Source organism: Bos grunniens, chromosome 29 (genome assembly GCF_055505025.1).
Source record: "Bos grunniens cultivar Pamir isolate PY7600 chromosome 29, Bosgru_T2T1.0, whole genome shotgun sequence".
Taxonomy (NCBI): Eukaryota; Metazoa; Chordata; class Mammalia; order Artiodactyla; family Bovidae; genus Bos; species Bos grunniens.
The window spans coordinates 27,133,242-27,152,541 of NC_141193.1; the positions used below are offsets into that span (position 1 = coordinate 27,133,242).

Genomic DNA, 19,300 nt, shown 5'->3' on the forward strand with positions numbered 1-19,300 from the left:
GATCCAATAAGTCCATCCTAAAGGAAATCAGTCCTGAACATTCACTGGAAGGACTGATGCTGAAGCTCCAATACTTTGGCAACCTGATGCACAGAACTGACTCATTGGAAAAGATCCTGATTCTGGGAAAGATTGTAGGCAGGAGGAGAAGGGGATGACAGAGGATGAGATGGTTATGGCATCACCGACTCAATGGACATGAGTTTGAGCAAGCTCCAGGGGTTGGTGATGGACAGGGAGGCATGGTGTGCTGCAGTCCATGCAGCTGCAAAGAGTCGGACACAACTGAGAGACTCAATTGAACTGAAGATACCCTTTGTGTGGGTTTTTAATGTCAGTTTAATATAGTTCTTAAGTTTTCTCCATTTGTTAGGCCTGTATGCAATCTGTGGACTGTGCCTGCTGCTTGGAGCTCTTTGATCCAAATGAATAGGAGGGGCTTCCAGGAAGGCAGCAGTGCAGACTTCCCTTGGCATGAATAGCAGATCCTGACAGGACTGTAGGACATGGAAGTCAGCTTTCCCCTTTGGCTCATGCACCTTGGGTTGTCACCTGTTTATGATAGTGACCTCAAAAGTTTGCTTTTTCAAGGGTTTCTTCCAAGGAACTACTATGTTTGTGGAAGAGACAGCAGGAGAGGGAGTTGATCTTTCTGGTTTTTCCTTCTTTAATGCACTTAGTAAACATTAGATAAAGCCCCGTCCTTTACTCCTTTGAGCTTACCTTCTAGCATTTTGAAAACCAAAAAGAAGGCATTTGGATGGAAAACTATTCTCACTATGACAGATGCAGATGTTTCAAAAGAAGGTTAAGATAAATAGGTTGACAACACTTTCAACTGTTTAGTGAAACCACCTCATGGAAAATTATGTTCTGCCTCTTCACCTAAATATAGCGATTTTCATTTCTCTCTGGCCTCCTCTGAAACTCACCAACATTGAATATAATTTTTGCATCATTATCTCCATAGTGCATAAATAATCTTGCATTCCCCTTTCCTCTGATGAAAATTATTTTGTGTATACTTCCCCATATTTCATAACCTGCATATTTATCACTGTTAATGACTGTAGTAAATTCTATCAAGCTGATCTACTTGATAATGTATGAGTTTCTCTGTTGTTGTAAATTTGGCTTTTTTTCTAGTTTTTCACTAATATTAGGAAAGAAAACTTTTTAAAGGAAGTATATAGCATCTTGTATTAAGGCAGTTTTGACACATTGCTTCATCTCAAATGGTTCCTTCTAACAGAAAAAGAAAGGATGCATTGTTGTGGAGAAAACACTGACTACCTTTTTTTAGGGAAGCTTATTTATCTTGCTTATGTTTTGAGCCTCCATTTATAACAGAAAGATAATTAGTAGAGAAGGACCTGATGTATTTAGAGCTTTGTCAATTGAATACCTTGTATATATTGTTGGGAAACAGGAGAGTAATGGATGATGTGGCTAAGACATAAGCATAAGGCTGCAGTGTGATAGATCCCAGCTGCATCAGCCTTGCAATAATTCACTGGCCTTGATGTAACTGGACAGTCCTCCAGTTCTTCTGCACTTTACTATTGAAAGCTGCTGGAGAAATTCAGAACCCTCTGGCAAGAGGCAGTCCCTGTATCTCACCACACTCAGCCTCTTCTGAGCATCCATGGAGACAGGTTCAAGTCTTAGTTGAGCTCTTCCTTTCCCTTCTCAATACTCAGGTGCTGGAAGGTACTTGCCAGAGGTGAGGTGGAGGCCTTTGATCAGCTGGTGTTTGCAGGGACTGTTTCTAAAGAAAGCACAAAAACATAAATACAGTATACTAACACATATATATGGAATTTAGAAAGATGGTAACAATAACCCGGTGTACGAGACAGCAAAAGAGACACTGATGTATAGAACAGTCTTATGGACTCTGTGGGAGAGGGAGAGGGTGGGAAGATTTGGGAGAATGACATTGAAACATGTAAAATATCATGTAAGAAACGAGTTGCCAGTCCAGGTTCGATGCACGATACTGGATGCTTGGGGCTAGTGCACTGGGACGACCCAGAGGGATGGTATGGGGAGGGAGGAGGGAGGAGGGTTCAGGATGGGGAACACATGTATACCTGTGGCGGATTCATTTCGATATTTGGCAAAACTAATACAATATTGTAAAGTTTAAAAATAAAATAAAATAAAAAAAAAAGAAAGCATAAATTTCAGAATTTGTTATTGACTAACATGGAGCCTGGGAGGGCAGGGTAACTGAGACAGGTTGCTTGTTCAGTAGGTCTTGTCAGTGCCTGCAAAGATCCCGGGATGGTTGTTTTCTCTGTATTAGTTCTGTGTCTTCATGTATCACATGAAGATTTTTCTTCTTGTGCAGAATTCTTTCTTTATTTTACTCTATGAGGACAGGACTTTGTATATCTGGTTTATTGCTCTATCTTCTGTTGCCTTATAAGGAGGTTGAAGCATAAAGAAATGCTCAATAAATATTCATTGGATGATTTTATTTACTTGATTTTGTACAGGAAGCTCATTATCATGTGGGCAGCTGCTCCTCAGTTGTTTAGATGGGGTCTGGGAAATTACTGTAGAAATAAGTAGAAGCTGGATAAAGCTGTCAGAGAGTTGTAGAGCACAGAGGAGGGTGCATGGTCTTCACAGCCAGGCCAGATAGATTCTCATCCCAACTTTTCTCTCGCTGTCTTGGTTGGCTTCTTTATGGTCTCTGAACCTCAACATTCTCGCCTGAAAAATGGGTAAAACTACTTTACTCAGAGGTTATATAAAATTCATTACTCAGAGTAGACAAGCTAAAATGTTACCCTCTTTCTTCTTCCTCTGCAAAAAGAGCAAAGATAGAAAGCTGGGAGAGGCCCAGATAATGTTTCCAAGTGTTGTCAGGAACAAATCTCTGATTCTGTTCCTGTCATCAAAAATGTACCCCATATTGCCTCCATCTCTATACCAGCAGCAAATGCCATGAGTACTTCCAATGATATGTATGTACCTTTGGGTTCCACTTTGAACCTCTTTATTAGTAACTGTGTTCTTTGCTCCTACAGGATTTATGAGCGTGTGATAGACCCTCCTGAGACCAACCTTCCCCCTGGAAGCAATTTATGGCTTGGTCAGCGCAACCAAAAGCATGGTTTATTCAAAGTAAGCACTACCTTCTACTTTTTGCAACATGCTATTCTATGTGCTTGATGTGAATGCACTCACTTAATTGTCACAGCGATTCTATGATGTGGGTGTTTTGAGATTAGACAGAGACTTCAGTGACTTGCCCAAGGTCACACACTTCACTCTGTCAGCTATGGATGATCCAGAATGTAAATAATCCTCACACTATTTCTTATTGCTCTACTTCTGGGTTATTTAAGGTAATCTTCAAGTTCCTTTTCATTCTCAGAATCTTTATTAATTCAGTTTTTGGGTAGATGTCTAGTTTAGATAAACAATAAGAAATGAATCAACTTCCATCAGTTTTGGTTTTCCTGTCTATAAAGAGTGTAATACAATAACTGCATTATTGTGCTTTATAGAAGCATCAGGACTCAGTGATAAAGTGAATTGAAAAAGTTAAAAAACATCATGAAATTTTAAGATAGTCTTGTACTTCAATAGAATGGCAGAATTTTGCTTCTGGCCATATGGTAGACTAGATATTTGTGAAATCCTTTTGCTTCAGAATGCCTATAAATGTTGGATAAAATAGAACAAAAGTCTTTTAAGATTTGTCATTGCACTTACAAGAAGGGAGATCCTTAGAGGCTAAATATATGAAGGGAAGTGAAAACCAAAGGGATGTCTGCCAATACCAAAGAGTTAGATATTTAAGTTTATTACCTTTTTCTTTTAATCTACTTATCTATTCCAACTTCATTGAGATGTCAGTGACATACAACATTATGTATAAGGTGTACATCAGTTTGACACATGTAATATATTGCAAAATGATTTCCACCATAATGTTGTCTAACACTTCCATCACATTACATAATTACCATTTCTTTTTTCATGGTGAGAACATTTAAGATTACTTTCAGCAGCTTTCAAGTTTATAGTACAGTATTATTTGCTGTGATCACTATGCTGTAATTAGGTCCCCAGAACTATTAAAAGTGGAAGATATCCTTTGACCAACATCTGCCCATTCCCCCCACTTTCCCTAAACCCTGGCAACTACTCTGTGTCTATGAATCAGGTTTTTAGAGTCCACACATAAGTGATATCATGCATTATTTGTATTTCTCTATCTGACCTGTTTCACTTTGCATAATGCCCTTAAGATCCATCCATGTTGTTGCAAATGGCAGGATATTTTTTCTCATGATTGAATAATATTCTACTCTGTATGTGTACACATACACACCATATCATCTTCTTAAAATTTTTTTGTTGGAGGTATACATGTATGTTTTCCTTGGAGAAATGTCTATTCAGTTTCTCTGCCCATTTTAAAGTCAGACTTTCTCTTGCTATTGTGTTGTATGAGTTCTTTGTATATTTCAGATATTAACCACTTATCAGCTTTGTGATTTGCAAATATTAGTTGTCCATATATGCAAGGATTGACTTTTGGGTTCCCAATTCTGTTTCATTGGATTATGTGTCTATTTTTGCTAAATCATACCGTTTTGATTACTATAGCTTTGTAGTACAAGTTGAAATCAGAAAGTATGGTGCCTCTAACTTTGTTCTTCTTTCTCAGGATTACCTTGGCTATTTGGGGGTCTTACAATGCCTATTTGGCTTTGACAAATTTGGGGATTTTTTTTCAGTATCTGTGAAAAATGCCTTTTGGATTTACATAGGGATTGCATTGAATCTACAGATGACTTTGGGTAGTGAGGGATTTTAACAGTAGTAATTATTCTGATCCATGAATATGGGATATGTTTCCATTCATGTGTGTCTTTTTCAGGTTTTTAATCAGTCATGTAGTTTTCAGTGTACAGATCTTTCATATCCTTAAATTTATTCCTAAGTATTTTATTAGTTTTGATGCTATTGTTAATGAGGTTGTTTTATTTCTTTTTTGGGTATTTTGTTGTCAGTGTATAGAAATGCAGCTGATTTTTATATTTTGGTCGTGTACCCTACAATTTTACAGACTTTCATTGATTTGTTCTAAAAGTTTTTTGGTGGAGTTTTGGAGTTTTCTGTGTGTAAGATTATATCTACAAGCAGTTACCTTTTACTTCTTCATTTCCAATTTGGAAACCTTTTGTTCCTTTTTTTTTTTTTTTTTTTGCCTGATTGCTCTATATAGGGCTTCGAGTATTATGTTGAATATCAATGGTGAGAATGGGCACCAAGTATTTATTCCTGATTTTTGAATGAGTGTTCAATCATTGACTGTTGAGTATGATGTTGACTATGACCTTTATTACATTGGACTATGTTCTTTCTATGCCCAATTTGGGTGTTTCTATCATGAAAGGATACTGCATTTTGTCAGATGCTTTTTCTACATCTATTGATAGGATCATATGATTTTTAGCTTTCATTCTGTTAATGTGGTATATCACAATTATTGATTTGCATGACTTGAATCATCCTTGCATCCCAGGGATCAATCTCACTTGACCTTGGTGCATGTTCTTTTAATGTACTCTTAATTTGATTTGCTAATATTTTAAGAATTTTGGCATCTATGATTTTGTTTTCAATCTAGTATTTAAAAAATTAATTTATTTATTTAACTGGAGGCTAATTAATTTACAATGAAAAGAAAGTGAAAGTGAAGTCTCTCAGTCGTGTCCGACTCTTTGCAACCCCATGGACTATAGACTACCAGGCTCCTCTGTCCATGGGATTTTCCAGGCAATAGTACTGGAGTGGATTGCCATTTCCTTCTCCAGGGGATCTTCCCAACCCAGGGATTGAACCCAGGTCTCCTGCATTGTAGACAGATGCTTTACCATCTGAGCCACCAGGGAAGTCCTAATATAGTAGTAGTTTTTGCCATACATTGACGTGAAACAGCCATGGGTGTACATGTGTCCCCCATCCTGAACCCCCCTCCCACCTCCCTCCACATCACATCCCTCAGGGGCATCTCAGTGCACTGGCCCTGAGCGCCCTGTCTCATACATTGAACCTGGACTGGCGATCTATTTCAATATATGGTAATATACATATTTCAATGCTATTCTCTCAAATCATCCCACCCTTGCCTTCTTCCACAGAGTCCAAAATCTGTTCTTTACATCTGTGTCTCTTTTGCTGTCTCACCTATATGGTCATTGTTACCATATTTCTAAATTCCATATATATATGTTAATATACTGTATTGCTGTTTCTTTTTCTGACTTAGTTTACTCTGTATAATAGGCTCCAGTTTCATCCACCTCATTAGAACTTATTCAAATGCATTCTTTTTAATATCTGAGTAATATTCCATTGTGTATATGTGCCACAGCTTTCTTATCCGTTCACCTGCTGATGGGCATCTAGGTTGCTTCCATGTCCTAGCTATTGTAAACAGTGCTGCAATGAACATTGGGGTACACGTGTCTCTTTCAGTTCTGGTTTCCTCAGTGTGTATGCCCAGCAGTAGGATTGCTGGGTCATATGGGAATTCTATTTCCAATTTTTAAAGGAATCTCCACACTGTTCTCCATAGTGGCTGGACTAGTTTGCATTCCCACCAACAGTGTAAGAGGGTTCCCTTTTCTCCACACCCTCTCCAGCATTTATTGTTTGTAGACTTTTTTGATAGCAGCCATTCTGAATGGCTGGAGAAGGCAATGGCACCCCACTCCAGTACTCTTGCCTGGAAAAATCCCATGGATGGCAGAGCCTGGTAGGCTGCAGTCCTTGGGGTTGCTAAGAGTCAGACATGACTGAGCGACTTCACTTTCTCTTTTCACTTCACGCATTGGAGGAGGAAATGGCAACCCACTCCAGTGTTCTTGCCTAGAGAATCCCAGGGATGGGGAAGCCTGGTAGGCTTCTGTCTATGGGGTCGCACAGAGTCAGACATGACTGAAGCGACTTAGCAGCAGCAGCATTCTGAATGGCGTGAGATGGTACCTCGTTGTGGTTTTGATTTGCATTTCTCTGACAATGAGTGATGTTGAGGATCTTTTCATGTGTTTGTTAGCCATCTGTATGTTTTCTTTGGAGAAATGTCTGTTTAGTTCTTTGGCCCATTTTTTGATTGAGTCTTTTATTTTTCTGGAATTGAGCTGCATGAGCTGCTTGTATATTTTTGAGATTAATTCTTTGTGAGTTGCTTCATTTGCTATTGTTTTCTCCCATTCTGAAGGCTGTCTTTTCACCTTGCTTATAGTTTCCTTCATTGTGCAGAAGCTTTTAAGTTTAATTATGTCCTATTTGTTTAGTTTTGCTTTTATTTCTATTACTCTGGGAGGTGGGTCGTAGAGGATCCTGCTGTGATTTGTGTCAGAGAGTGTTTTGCCTGTGTTTTCCTTTTAGGAGTTTTATAGTTTCTGGTCTTACATTTAGATGATTAATCCATTTTGAGTTCATTTTGTGTATGGTGTTAGAAAGTGTTCTAGTTTCATTCTTTTACAAGTGGTTGACTAGTTTTCCCAGCACAACTTGTTAAAGAGATTGTCTTTTCTCCATTTGTATATTCTTGCCTCCTTTGTCAAAGGTAAGGTGTCCATAAGTCAGGCAGGTTGATTCCTCCAGTTCCATTCTTCTTTCTCAAGATTGCTTTGGCTATTTGAGGTTTTTTGTATTTCCATACAAATAGTGAAATTATTTGTTCTAGTTTTGTGAAAAATATTGTTGGTAGCTTGATAGGGATTGCATTGAATCTGTAGATTGCTTTGGGTAGTATACTAATTTTCACTATATTGATTCTTCTGATACATGAACATGGTATATTTCTCCATCTGTGTCATCTTTGATTTCTTTCACCAGTGTTTTATAATTTTATATATATAGGTCTTTTGTTTCTTTAGGTCGATTTATTCCTAAGTATTTTATTCTTTTTGTCACAATGGTGAATGGAATTGTTTCCTTGATTTCTCTTTCTGTTTTCTCATTGTTAGTGTATACAAATGCAAGGGATTTCTACATGTTAATTTTATATCCTGCAACTTTACTATATTCATTGATTAGCACTAGTGATTTTCTGGTGGTATCTTTAGGGTTTTCTATACAGAGGATCATGTCATTTGCAAACAGTGAGAATTTTACTTCTTTTCCAATCTGGATTTATTTTATTTCTTTTTCTTTTCTGATTGCTGTGTCTAAAACTTCCAAACCTATGTTGAAAAGTAGTGGTGAGAGTGGGCACCCTTGTCTCATTCCTCACTTTAGGGGAAATGATTTCAATTTTTCACCATTGAGGATAATGTTTGCTGTGGGTTTATCATATATAGCTTTTATTATGTTGAGGTATGTTCCTTCTATGCCTACTTTCTGGAGGGTTTTTATCATAAATGGAAGTTGAAATTTGATGTTGAATGTCAAAGGCTTTCTCTGCATCTATTGAGATAATCATATGGTTTTTATCTTTCAATTTGTTAATGTGGTGTATCACATTGATTTGCAAATGTCGAAGAACCCTTGCATCCCTGGGATAAAACCCACTTGGTCATGATGTATGATCTTTTTAACATGTTGTTGGATTCTGTTTGCTAGAATTTTGTTAAGGATTTTTTTTAAGGATGTTCATCAGTGTTATTGGCCTGTAGTTTTCTTTTTTTGTGGCATCTTTGTCTGGTTTTGGTATTAGGGTGATGATGGCCTCATAGAATGAGTTTGGCAGTTTACCTTCCTCTGCAATTTTCTGGAAGAATTTGAGTAGAATAGTTGTTAGCTCTTCTCTAAGTTTTTGGTAGAATTCACCTGTGAAGCCATCTGTCCTTGGCTTTTGTTTGTTGGAAGATTTCTGATTACGGTTTCAATTTCTGTGCTTGTGATGGGTCTGTTACGATTTTTCTATTTCTTCCTGTTTCAGTTTTGGAAGGTTATACTTTTCTAAGAATTCATCCATTTCTTCCAAGTTGTCCATTTTATTGGCATATAGTTGCTGATCGTAGTCTCTTATGATCCTTTGTATTTCTGTGTTGTCTGTTGTGATTTCTCCATTTTCATTTCTAATTTTATTGATTTGATTCTTTTCCCTTTTTTTCTTGATGAGTCTGGCTAATGGTTTGTCTATTTTATTTTATCTTCTCAAAGAACCAGCTTTTAGCTTTGTTGATTTTGCCTATGGTCTCTTTTGTTTCTTTTTCATTTATTTCTGCCCTAATTTTTATAATTTCTTTCTTTCTGCTAACCCTGGGGTTCTTCATTTCTTCTTTTTCTAGTTTCTTTAGGTGTAAAGTTAGGTTATTTATTTGATTTTTCTCTTGTTTCTTGAGGTAAGCTTGTATTGCTATGAACCTTCCCCTCAGCACTGCTTTTACTGAATTCCATAGATTTTGGGTTGGCGTGTTTTCATTTTCATTTGTTTCTATGCATATTTTGATTTCTTTTTAAATTTCTTCTGTGATTTGCTGGTTATTCAGAAGTATGTGGTTTAGCTTCCATATGTTTGTATTTTTAATAATTTTTTCCCTGTAGTTAACATCTAATCTTACTGCATTGTGGTCAGAAAAGAGGCTGGAAATGATTTCAACTTTTTTTGAATTTACAAAGGCTAGATTTATGACCCAGGATGTGATCTATCCTGGAGAATGTTCTGTGTGCACTTGAGAAAAAGGTGAAATTCATTTTTTGGGGGTGAAATGTCCTATAGATATCACTTAGGTCTAACTGGTCCATTGTATCATATAAAGTTTATGTTTCCTTGCTAATTTTCTGTTTAGTTGATCTATCCATAGGTGTGAGTGGGGTATTAAAGTCTCCCACTATTATTGTGTTACTGTTTATTTCCCCTTTCATACTTGTTAGCATTTGCCTTACATATTGTGGTGGTCCTGTGTTGGGTGCATATATACTTATAATTGTTATATCTTCTTCTTGGATTGATCCTTTGATCATTATGTAGTGTCCTTCTTTGTCTCTTTTCATGGCCTTTATTTCAATGTCTATTTTATCTGATATGAGTGTTGCTACTCCTGCTTTCTTTTGGTCTCTATTTGTGAAATATCCTTTTCCAGCCCTTCACTTTCAGTCTGTATGTGTCCCTTATTTTGAGGTGGATCTCTTATAGACAATATATATAGGGGTCTTGTTTTTGTATCCATTCAGCCAGTCTTTGTCTTTTGGTTGGGGCATTCAATCCATTTACATTTAGGGTAATTATTGATAAATGATCCCATTGCCATTTACTTTTTGTTTTGAGTTTGAGTTTATAAACCTTTTCTGTGTTTCCTGTCTAGAAAAGATCCTTTAGCATTTGTTGAAAAGCTGGTTTGGTGGTGCTGAATTCTCTCATCTTTTGCTTGTCTATAATGCTTGTGATCCCCTTCATATTTGAATGAAATCCTTGCTGGGTATAGAAATCTGGGTTGTAGATTTTTCTCTTTCATCACTTTAAGTATGTTCTGCCATTCCCTCCCGGCCTGAAGAATTTTTATTGAAAGATCAGCTGTTATCCTTATGGTAATCCCCTTGTGTGTTATTTGTTGTTTTTCTCTTGCTGCCTTTAATATTGGTTCTTTGTGTTTGATCTTCATTAATTTGATTAATATGTGTCTTGGGGTGTTTTGCCTTGGGTTTATCCTGTTTGAGACTCTCGGGGTTTCTTGGACTTGGGTGGCTATTTCCTTCCCCATTTTAGGGAAGTTTTCAACTATTATCTCCTCAAGTATTTTCTCATGGTCTTTCTTTTTGTCTTCTTCTTCTGGGACTCCTATGATTCGAATGTTGGGGCATTTAACATTGTCCCAGTGGTCTCTGAGGTTGTCCTCATTTCTTTAGTTCTTTTTTTCTTTTTTCCACTCTGCTTCATTTATTTCCACCATTCTATTTTCCACCTCCCTTATCCTCTCTTCTGCCTCAGTTATTCTACTATTGGTTCCCTCCAGAGTGATTTTGATCTCAGTTATTGCATTATTCATTATTGATTGACTCTCTTAATTCTTCTAGGTCCTTGTTAACCATTTCTTGCATCTTCTCAATCCTTGTCTATGATCTATTTATCTGTAACTCCATTTTGTTTTCAAGATTTTGGATCATCTTTACTATCATTATTCTGAATTCTTTTTCAGGTAGATGCCCTATCTCCTTTTTTGTTTGATTTGGTGGGCATTTATCATGTTCATTTACCTACTGAATATTTCTCTGCCTTTTCATTTTGTTTAGATTGCTGTGTTTGGGGTGGCCTTTATGTCCGCAGGAAGTTTGTGGTTTCTCTTTATTGTGGAGGTTTCTCCCTGTGGATGGGGTTGGACTAGTGGCTTGTCAAGATTTCCTTTGTTGGGGAAGCTTGCATTGGTGTTCTGGTGGATGGAACCAGATCTCTTCTCTCTGGAGCGCAGTGAAGTATCCAGTAGTGAGTTTTGAGGTATCTATGGCTTTGGTGTGACTTTGGGCAACCTGTATTTTAATGCTCAGGGCTATGTTCCTGTGTTGCTGGAGAATTAGCATGGTATGTCTTGCTCTGGAACTCATTGGCTCTTGGGTGGAGCTTGGTTTCAATGTAGGCATGGAGATTTTTGGATGAACTCTTGTCAATTAATGTTCCCTGGAGTGAGCAGTTCTCTGGTGTTTTCAAGTTTGGATTTAAGCCTCCTACCTCTGGCTTTCAGTCTTACTCTTACAGTAGCCTCAAGACTTCATTCATAGAGCACTGATGATAAATCATCTAGGTTAATGGTGAAAAGATTCTCCATACTGAGGGACACCCAGAGAGGTTCAGAGAGTTACATGGAGAAGAGAAGAGGGAGGTGGGAGATAGAGCTGACCAGGAGAAGAAGAGGCAAAATCAGAAGGAGAGAGAGCAATCTAGCCAGTAATCAATTCCCTATGTGGTCTCCACAGTCTGGAACACCCAGAGAGGTTCACAGAATTACATAGAGAAGAGAAGAGGGAGAAGGGAGATAGAGGTGACTAGGAGGGGAAGAGGGGAAGTCAAAAGGGGAGAGACCAATCTAACCAGTAAGCAGTTCCCTAAGTGTTTTCCACAGCCTGGAACACCCAGAGAGATTCACAGAGTTAGGTAGAGAAGAGAAGGGGGAGGGAGGAGATAGAGGTAACTTGGGGAAGAAAAGGGAGAGTGAAAAGGGGAGAGAGCAATCAAGCCAGTAATCACACCTGTTAAGTAAAAATGGGTACTGAAGATTAGAGTCTTAAAGGTACAAAATTGATAACAAATATCAAAAAGCAAAGATTAAAAACCTAGAGTAGAGGTTAGATTCTCAAAGATACAATATTAAAAATACAAAACAAAATCACAAAAATTATAAAAAATATATATGTGAAATTTGCTTTAAAAATAGGGTCTTTTTTTGCAAGATAATAGTAGGTTATAAAAATGAAAATTAAAGGAGTAATAAAGAGCTTAAAATAAAATAATAAAAAAGATAATAGTAAAAATATATCTAGGAATTTCTCTGGAGCTGTTCAGGGCAGTGTGGGGTCAGTTCAGTTTCAGATAGTTCCTTGTTCCAGCTTATACTTCTTCTCAAGGTCTATAGGCCCCCTCCAATGCTTAGTCAATGTTAACTAATCTGTTGCACCTGTCACTTCCAGAGTGGCTCCCTCTTCTTTGTTTATTTTGACTTCCTCTGCAAGTCTCTTCAGTGTCTAATTTCCACCCTGACACAAGGGGGGTCACTTATTTAGGCTCATTTGTTCAATTGTGCTGTGGGGAGGGAGGAACACTGCAAACAAATATCACTGGCGTGTGTGGGGAGTGCTCACAGTGTATGGACCACACTGGGTTTGCCCCAGCTCACAGCGCGTGTGCTTTCCTGGTCTACACTGCTCAGGCTCCAGGTTGCTCTGAAGGGCAACTGTCCAAAGCGGCCCTGGGTCGCATGCACTTCCCAAGCCTAAGCTGCTCAGGTTCAGGTTTTTAGGTATTCCACAAAGGCACAGACTCGGTTGGGCCTGCGTTTTGTGGCCTTTCCAGGTCCAGGAGCTCGGGCGACCAGGTGCTTGGCGAGCACACTGTCGCAGGTGTATGGTGCATCTTATCACCACCCTGTTCCCAGCTGCTTGGTTTCCTGGATGCACAGCAAGAGCACCATCTCAGGTGTGCCGCGTGTCGCCTCTGGGGGGCTGATCTCAGGCTGCGACCCTCCTGGCAGATGTCAACCGTCCAGGATCCCAGAAGACGTGGTTAGCAACTGGGAGCCTGCTCACAGTTTGGTGGAGGATGCCATCTCTGGGGCTGAGATTGCCTCTCACCTTCCGGCTCTGGATGTTGCCCACAGGGGAATGGGCCAGTCCATAGCCAGCTAGCTCTCCTTTGGTATTCGTTCAATCCTTTGTTCCATGAGCCGGCCAGGCTCTGTCTTGGGTTAGAACTTTTCGTGGGGAAGTTCTCTCTCTCTCTGTTTTCTTTTTTTCTTTTCTCAGGCCATCCCACAGTTTGGGTTGCTATCTCACCTTAGCTCCTTCAGGGCATTCAGGCCTGGTCCTTACCCTAAGCATGCAACCTGCACCTCCCCTGCTCGCTGGTGGCAGATGCGAGCGTCTTGAGTATTTCTCTGCTGGGAGTTTTGGTTAAGGCATGTATTCTGTGGGTTTTGTTTTTTGTTTTTTTCCCTCCTGGTTATGTTGCCCTCTGAGATTCCAAAACTCCCCACAGACCCATTGGTGAGAGGGTTTCCTGGTGTTTGGAAACTTCCTCTCCTTCACAACTCCCTCCCCAGGATGGGTCTCTGTCCTAACGCTTTTGTCTCTCTTTTTGTCTTTTATATTTTGTCCTACCTCCTATCCAAGAGAATGGGCTGCCTTTCTGGGTGCCTGGCGTCCTCTGCTACCATTCAGAAGTTGTTCTTTGGAAGTTGCTCAACATTCAACTGATCTTTTGATGATTTCATTGGGGAGAAAGTGGTCTCCCTGTCCTATTCCTGTGCCATCTTAGGACTGCCCCCCTAGCATCTATGTTTATCAAGGATATTGGTATATAGATTTCTTTTTCTGTAGTGTTATTTTCTGGCTTTGGTATCAGGGTAATACTAACCTTGAAAAATAAGTTTAAGCATGTCTCTGCCTCTAACTTTTCTTGAAAATTTGAGAAGGACTGGCATTAACTCTTTAAATGTTTGGTAGACCAGTGAAACCATTTCATCATCTTGGGCTTTTTTTCCTTTTTTGAAAATTATGGTATAATTCATATAAAATAAATTTCCCTTTAAATTTATGGTTCTCTGAGTTTTAGGAATTTTATACAGTCATGCATACCATCATAATCAAGATAAAAGATTGTTGATAACCTCCAGAAATTCTATTGTACTGCACTTTGTTCAAGTCTTCTCCTTATCCTACATCTCTAGGAATCAATGATTTGTTGTCTTCTCCTAGAATTTTGCCTTTCCCAGAATGTGTTATAAATGGAATCATTTATATGTGTATGTATATATGTTGAGATTCACCCATGCTATTGTGTGTATCAAGATTCATTCTTTATCGCTGAGTTGCATTCCAGTTCTATTGTATGCATATACTATAATTTGTCAGTTCATGAGAATTTAGGTTGTTTTGAGTATTTATGAATAAAGCTACTAAAATGTTTGCATACAGGCTATTTATGAAAAAAAGAAGTTTTCATTTTCATTTGGGTAAATATGTTGGAGTGGGATTGCTGACCTGTATCTTAAGTGTGGGACTTCCTTTGTGGCTCAGTGGTAAAGAATCCACCTGCCAATGCAAGAGATGTAGGTTTGATGCCTGGGTTGGGAAGATCCCCTGGAGAAGGAAATGGCAACCCACTCCAGTATTCTTGCCTGGGAAATCCATGGACAGAGGAACCTGGTGGGCTACAGACCATGGGGCTGAGAAGAATCAGACACGACTTAGGTACTAAACAGCAACAACAATATTAAATGTATGTTTAACATCATCAAAAAATGCCAATTTACTTTTCAAAGTGGCTATATTATTTTAAACTCTCATTAGCAATATTTAAGAGTTCCGTTTAGAGTCTTAAATTTCAACATTCTGTGTGGGATATGAAGAATGGCTTGGATTCCATGCAAGATTAAAAATTAGGACAGAAACTTGTAAAATAAAGCCACAATACTGAAGACTACCCCTTCAGTGAAAGGACAGGCAGAAGTAGTCTACTAACTGTTGTTTCTTGATTTGCATACAGATTTCTCAGGAAACAGGTCAGGTGGTCTGGTTTTCCCATCTCTTTAAGAATTGTCCACAGTTTGTTGTGATCCACACAGTCAAAGGCTTTGGCATCATGAATAAAGCAGAAGTAGATATTTTTCTTGAATTGTCTTGCCTTTTCTATGATACAGCAAATGTTGGCAATTTGGTCTCTGGTTCCTCTGCCTTTTTAAAATCCAGTTTGTACATGTGGAAGTCCTCAGTTCATGTACTGTTGAAGCCTAGCTTGAAGGATTTTGAGCATTACTTTGCTATAGCATGTGAAATGAGTGTGATCGTACGGTAGTTTGAACATTCTTTGGCATTGCTGTTCTTTGAGACTGGTATGAAAGCTGACCTTTTCCAGTCCTGTGGCCATTGCTGAGTTTTTCAAATTTGCTGTCATATTGAGTACAGAATTTTAAAACAGCATCATTCTTTAGGATTTAAAATGGGCCAGCTGGAGTTCCATCACCTCCACTTGCTTTGTTCATAGTAATGAGTTCCTTGATGGCTCAGTGGGTAAAGAATCTGCCTGCAGTGCAGGAGACATAGAAGACACAGGTTCAATCCCTGGATCAGAAAGATCCCCTGGAGAAGGAAATGGTAACCCAGTCCACTATTTCTTGCCTGAAAAATCTCATGGACATAGGAGCCTGGCAGGCTACAGGCCAAAGGGTCACCAAGAGCTGGACTTGACCGAGCAACTAAGCACATACAATGCTTCCTAGACCCACTTGAATTTGCATTCCAGGATTTCTGCCTCTAGGTGAGTGACCACACCATCATGGTTATCCAGGTGATTAAGAACTTTTTTGTCTATTTTTTAGTATATTCTTGCCACTGCTTCTTAGTCTCTTCTTCTTCTGTTATGTCCTGGCAGTTTCTGTCCTTTATTGTGCCCATCTTTGCATGAAATGTTCCTTTGGTATCTCCAATTTTCTTGACAAGATCTCTAGTCTTTCTCATTCTGTTGTTTTCCTCTCTCTATGCATGATTCATCACACTTCTAATAGTGCCCATAACTCCTTTCTCCCATTATCTTTTGGAGTTTTCAAATATTTGTGGAAGTATATATACACATATACACACTAGACACTTCCTCTTTGGACGAAAAGCTATGACAAATCTAGACAACGTATTAAAAAACAGAGACATTACTTTGCCAACGAAGGTCTGTCTTAGTCAAAGTTATGGCTTTTCCAGTAGTCATGTATGAATGTGAGCGTTGGACCATCAAGAAGGTTGAGTGCTGAAGAATTGTTCTGGAGAAGATTCATGAGAATCCCCTGTACTGAAAGTATATCAAGCCAGTCAATCCCAAAGGATATCAACCCTGAATATTCACTGGAAGAACTGATGCTGAAGCTCCAATCCTTTGGCCACCTGTTGAGAATATATTACTCACTGGAAAAGACCCTGATGATGAGAAAGACTGAAGGCAGGAGGAGAAGGGACTATAGAAGATGAGATGTTAGATGGCATCATGGAATCAATGGACATGAGTTTGAGAAAGCTCCAGGAGATGGTGAAGGACAAGGAAGCCTGATGTTCTATAGTCCATGGGGGTCGCCAAGAGTCAGAGAGAACTTAGCAACTGAACCTCAACAGAAGTGTGATGGTTAAGGGTATTGCAAAGTTGATAAGACATCAACTCTGATTATAGAAAACACAGTACAATCAAAGAGTAAGCTCTTGCTGTCTGTAAAAAGTCACTCAGAAAACCTAGAAGCTTAAACAAGTCATTTTATTCAGTTCATAATTCTTTGGGTTGATGGGATGACATTTCTGGTTTAGTCAGGGTATGCCGGTAATCTACTGAGCTCTCTGATATGGCTGTAAGCAATTGGTTGGTCAATAGATATCTTCTTCACAACTCTGGTGGCAGGCTGGCTGTTGACTGCTGTTCTCCCCCAGATGGAGTCTACTCCAGCTTATTCACATGGAAATTTTAAAATTTCAAAAAGAATAGAGGAAGCCTTAGAATTCTAGTGCATTTTAAGGCTCTGCTTGATCACGTTTGCTAATAATTTATTGCTCAAAGAAAGTCATATGACCAAATCTAGTAGCAAGGGGTAAGTAAACAGACTTCATCTCTTGAAGTATTCTGCAGTATAACATTGCAAGGATATGGATACAAGGAATGGAAGAATTTTGGATCATTTTGATAATCTGTTACACAAATGAGGATAGATAGAAAGCCAAATCTAGATGTATTGGCAGAATAGCAGAACACCCAAGGACACAGAGAAGATCTTAATAATAGCTGGAGGAAAAAAGCTAACCTTTTTAGAAAAGAATAACTCAGGCTAAACATCTGGAAGTTTGAGCAAGAAGAAAATGGGAGAAGGTGTAAAAACCAATGTGAATAACAAATGCACACAAAAAACACTCTGAAAATAAAACCAATAGTAATTAATTATTAACAGTTTTGTGCCAATGAAATAGAAAACTAGAGAAAAATGAATAATTCCTTATTATATACATGATCAAAATGGATTTAAGAAGTGAAAAACCCAGATAGTCTTGGAATCTTTAACATATCATAAAAAATTTATATTTTAAAATCTGTATACTGTACCAATTAGCTTTTGATGCATAACAAATTGAAGCTTAGCAGCTTGAACAGCAACCATTTGTGCAGTTCAGAATTCTGTGCGTTGGCAATTTGGGCTGGGTTTTGCTGACTGGTTCTTACATTCTCAGTGAGTTCACTTTGTAGCATCTTTGGTCAGCTGCTAGGTTTTCTAGGGGCTGACTGTTCTAGAATGTTTAGTTTGGTTTATCTCTGCTACATGTTATAGTCTAGTCCAGTTTTGTTAACATGATTGCTGACAAGGGTTTCTAGAGCTGGAACAAAACTTTGAATGGCCTTTTGAAGCCTGCAGTTGAAACTTGCACATTATTTTTCTGCACTTTACTGGCCAAACCAAGTTACAAGGCCAGATTTAAGAGTATGGGAAATAGACTCTGCCTTTTGATGAGATATGCTACAAATTCTCATTACACAGAGCGTGGAACCGGCAAAGAGCAAAGGACTGTGACCATTTTTGCAGTCTACGATGTCTTTCCACCAAATAAGCACTGGATTCAGACAGTTATACAAGGGAGCTGTATTACACCCAAGGAAACATCTCTTATTTTATATAAACTCTTCCAGAGGAGAAAATAAATGAAAACACTACCCATCTCATTTTATAAGGATAGAGTTACTTTGATGTGTAAACTAGACAGGGATTACACAAGAAATTGTACAAGCTCATTTACTTCAAAAGTAAATTACATGGATTAACATGTTTAAACACAGATTAACATGTTAAACAAAATATTAGCAAACTGAGTGTATCTGTGTGTGTGTGTGTGTGAAAGACAGAGCGAGCGAGAGAGCCTGTTGGTTATTTCAATCAATAATATAAATCTGTTTTCATCATCAGAATATTTGTTCATTTCTGTGGTTATCTCAAGAGGCAGAAAATAACACTACATGAAATTCAATACTGATTCATGACAAAAAAAATTCTTAGCAAAATCAGAATAGAAGAAAACATTAAGCTGATAAAAAGTACATGACGAAAACATACATAGAAACATCACACTTATGGTTTAAATACTAAGAAGATTCCTACTGAAATCAGAAATCATGTAGGAATCTCTATTACCATGTTTCTTTTCAACACTTTACTGTAGGTCCTTACCAGCAAAGTAAGTTAAAACCTTTAGGATTATGAAAAAGAAAAACATACTTATTCACAAAGTATGTAATAGTCTACAAAAATTGGATTCATGAATAATTACAATTGCCAAGAGACTTCAGAAAGACTGGACACTTCTGTTGGCTTTTTTTGGATACTCTTTTTGTATGAACAAAAGTTTTCACTTTATTTGAGTAAATATAAAATCAAAAAACAAAGTCAGCTGCGTTACTGAATGAAATTTGCAGCAGGAACAACAAAAATGCAGTTAGATATAACATTTTGTTTATAATAACAATGTATAGGTACTTAAGCACAAATAAAATCAAATATATCCATGACAGTTATGAAGCAAATTATAAAATTCTATTATAAACTATATTAAAGAACATCTAAATTGGAAAAGATATACCATGTTCCTGGAGAAGAAG

At 38.1% G+C, this 19,300-nt stretch overlaps 1 protein-coding gene across 41 annotated transcripts in view; it reads left to right on the top strand.

The window, feature by feature from the left end:
* NELL1 (neural EGFL like 1) overlaps positions 1-19,300 on the top strand; it is a 1,048,536-nt gene that overhangs the window by 208,348 nt on the left and 820,888 nt on the right. For all 41 annotated transcript variants that reach the window (XR_015158062.1, XR_015158061.1, XR_015158064.1 and 38 more), the window contains one exon: positions 3,039-3,135. Coding sequence is in view for 37 of the 41 variants with exons in the window: in XM_086385555.1 (XP_086241681.1) it covers positions 3,039-3,135 (97 nt within the window). In the remaining 4 variants the exon portion in view is untranslated. Of the gene's footprint in view, positions 1-3,038; positions 3,136-19,300 lie in introns of those variants that run through there.